The sequence below is a fragment of the Tupaia chinensis genome, unplaced genomic scaffold, assembly GCF_000334495.1.
Source record: "Tupaia chinensis unplaced genomic scaffold, TupChi_1.0 Scaffold148210_1, whole genome shotgun sequence".
Taxonomy (NCBI): Eukaryota; Metazoa; Chordata; class Mammalia; order Scandentia; family Tupaiidae; genus Tupaia; species Tupaia belangeri.
This window is the reverse complement of record NW_006208060.1, coordinates 496,577-498,170: the sequence shown is the minus strand read 5'-3', so window position 1 is coordinate 498,170 and position 1,594 is coordinate 496,577. Positions and strand designations below refer to the sequence as shown.

Genomic DNA, 1,594 nt, shown 5'->3' with positions numbered 1-1,594 from the left:
CCAGTCACAGATCGTATGCAAATGAATGAACAGAGTCATGTGCCAATAAAACTTTATTTACAAAAATGTGGTAGCGGGCCAGATTTCTCTGGTGGGCCAGAGTTTGCTGTCTCTGAACATGGGAAGGCTTGGTGGTGGTGGTGGGGGGGGTCTTAGGTCTTCCTGGGTGCTCTCCCCAGCCGCCTCACCCCGGCCCCCCTCCTCCCACCAGGATCTTGCGTATCCAGAAAGAAACCCCCACGTTGCAGCGGAAGGAGCCCCCGCCCGCGGTGCTGGAGGCCGACCTGACAGAGGGCGACCTGGCCAACTCACACCTGCCCTCTGAGGTTCTCTACATGCTCAAGAACGTCCGGTCAGTGTCGGGGTGCAGGGGCTGGGGTGCTGTGGAGCTGGGACTGCTCTGACATCTCCCACCCGTCCCAACCACAGGGTGCTGGGCCACTTCGAGAAGCCACTCTTCCTCGAGCTCTGCCGGCATATGGTCTTCCAGCGGCTCGGCCAGGGCGACTACGTCTTCCGGCCCGGCCAGCCGGATGCCAGCATCTATGTGGTGCAGGACGGGCTACTGGAGCTCTGTCTGCCGGGCCCTGTGAGTGGGCACTGCCTTGGGCACTGCTGCGGGGTCGTGGGGCGGGCCGGCTCTGGGGGCATTAGTGTAGCCTGGAGGGCCAGCCCCATGGCCTAGTTGGCTAAAGGAGCCAGGCTCCACATGGCCCACCACTGCAGTTCAAATCCTGGCTCCAGTGACTTGAAAAATGCTCCAGGCAGGACCAGCAGTTAGCATAATGGCTATGTTGCTGCACTCCCATGTAGTTGACCGTGGTTCGAGTCCCAGACCCGGTGGCTTAAACTCACGCCGGGTGCGTGTGTGTGTGTGCCCAAGATCCCGAGAGGAGAATGGAGGAGAAGGGATTGTGGCGTGGCCATCCCCCCTGGGGGGTTACTTCTCGCTTTCTGTCTCTCTCTGTCTTTCTGGCGAGCGCACGCGCCCTGTAGCTAAAAGCTCTCCTAAATAAATAAATAAGATGTATAGCCAGGGTGGGCCGTTCCCAGGGGCCCCTGTGTGGTTGGCTGGGGTTCTAGGTAGTGAAGACGAGATCCCAGCTGGTCAGAGGTTTGGCAGGTTTGCAGATGGGAGGGTGAGGGGCGTCAGCGATCCCCGGGTGGGAGGGAGTGAGGGCCAGTGTTAAGGTGCGACGCCAGGCCCCGGGGCACGGTCAGCGCTGCTCAGCGGCCCCCTGTGTCTCAGGACGGGAAGGAGTGTGTCGTGAAGGAAGTGGTCCCCGGGGACAGCGTCAACAGCCTTCTGAGCATCCTGGACGTCATCACCGTGAGTGACAGGGCCACGCGGCACCCAGGAGACGGGCACCCAGGACCCGTCTCCGATTTGTCTCTGATGCTGCCGGTGGTCCCCGAGGAACTGGCGTTGGGACGGCTTGGGGCAACAGTGAGGGGACTCACGACCCCTGATCTGGGCCCTCCTGTGCCTGTCCCCCACAGGGTCACCAGCATCCCCAGCGGACCGTGTCTGCCCGGGCCGCTCGGGACTCCACGGTGCTGCGCCGGCCTGTGGAGGCCTTTTGCTCCGTCTTAC

General features: G+C 62.1%; 1 protein-coding gene across 1 annotated transcript in view; it reads left to right on the top strand.

Moving 5' to 3' along the window:
* PNPLA6 (patatin like domain 6, lysophospholipase) overlaps positions 1–1,594 on the top strand; it is a 44,374-nt gene that overhangs the window by 21,041 nt on the left and 21,739 nt on the right. Inside the window, 4 exon segments of the mRNA XM_027769002.1 lie at positions 212–352; positions 430–589; positions 1,250–1,330; positions 1,501–1,592. Of these exon segments, the coding sequence (XP_027624803.1) occupies positions 212–352; positions 430–589; positions 1,250–1,330; positions 1,501–1,592 (474 nt within the window).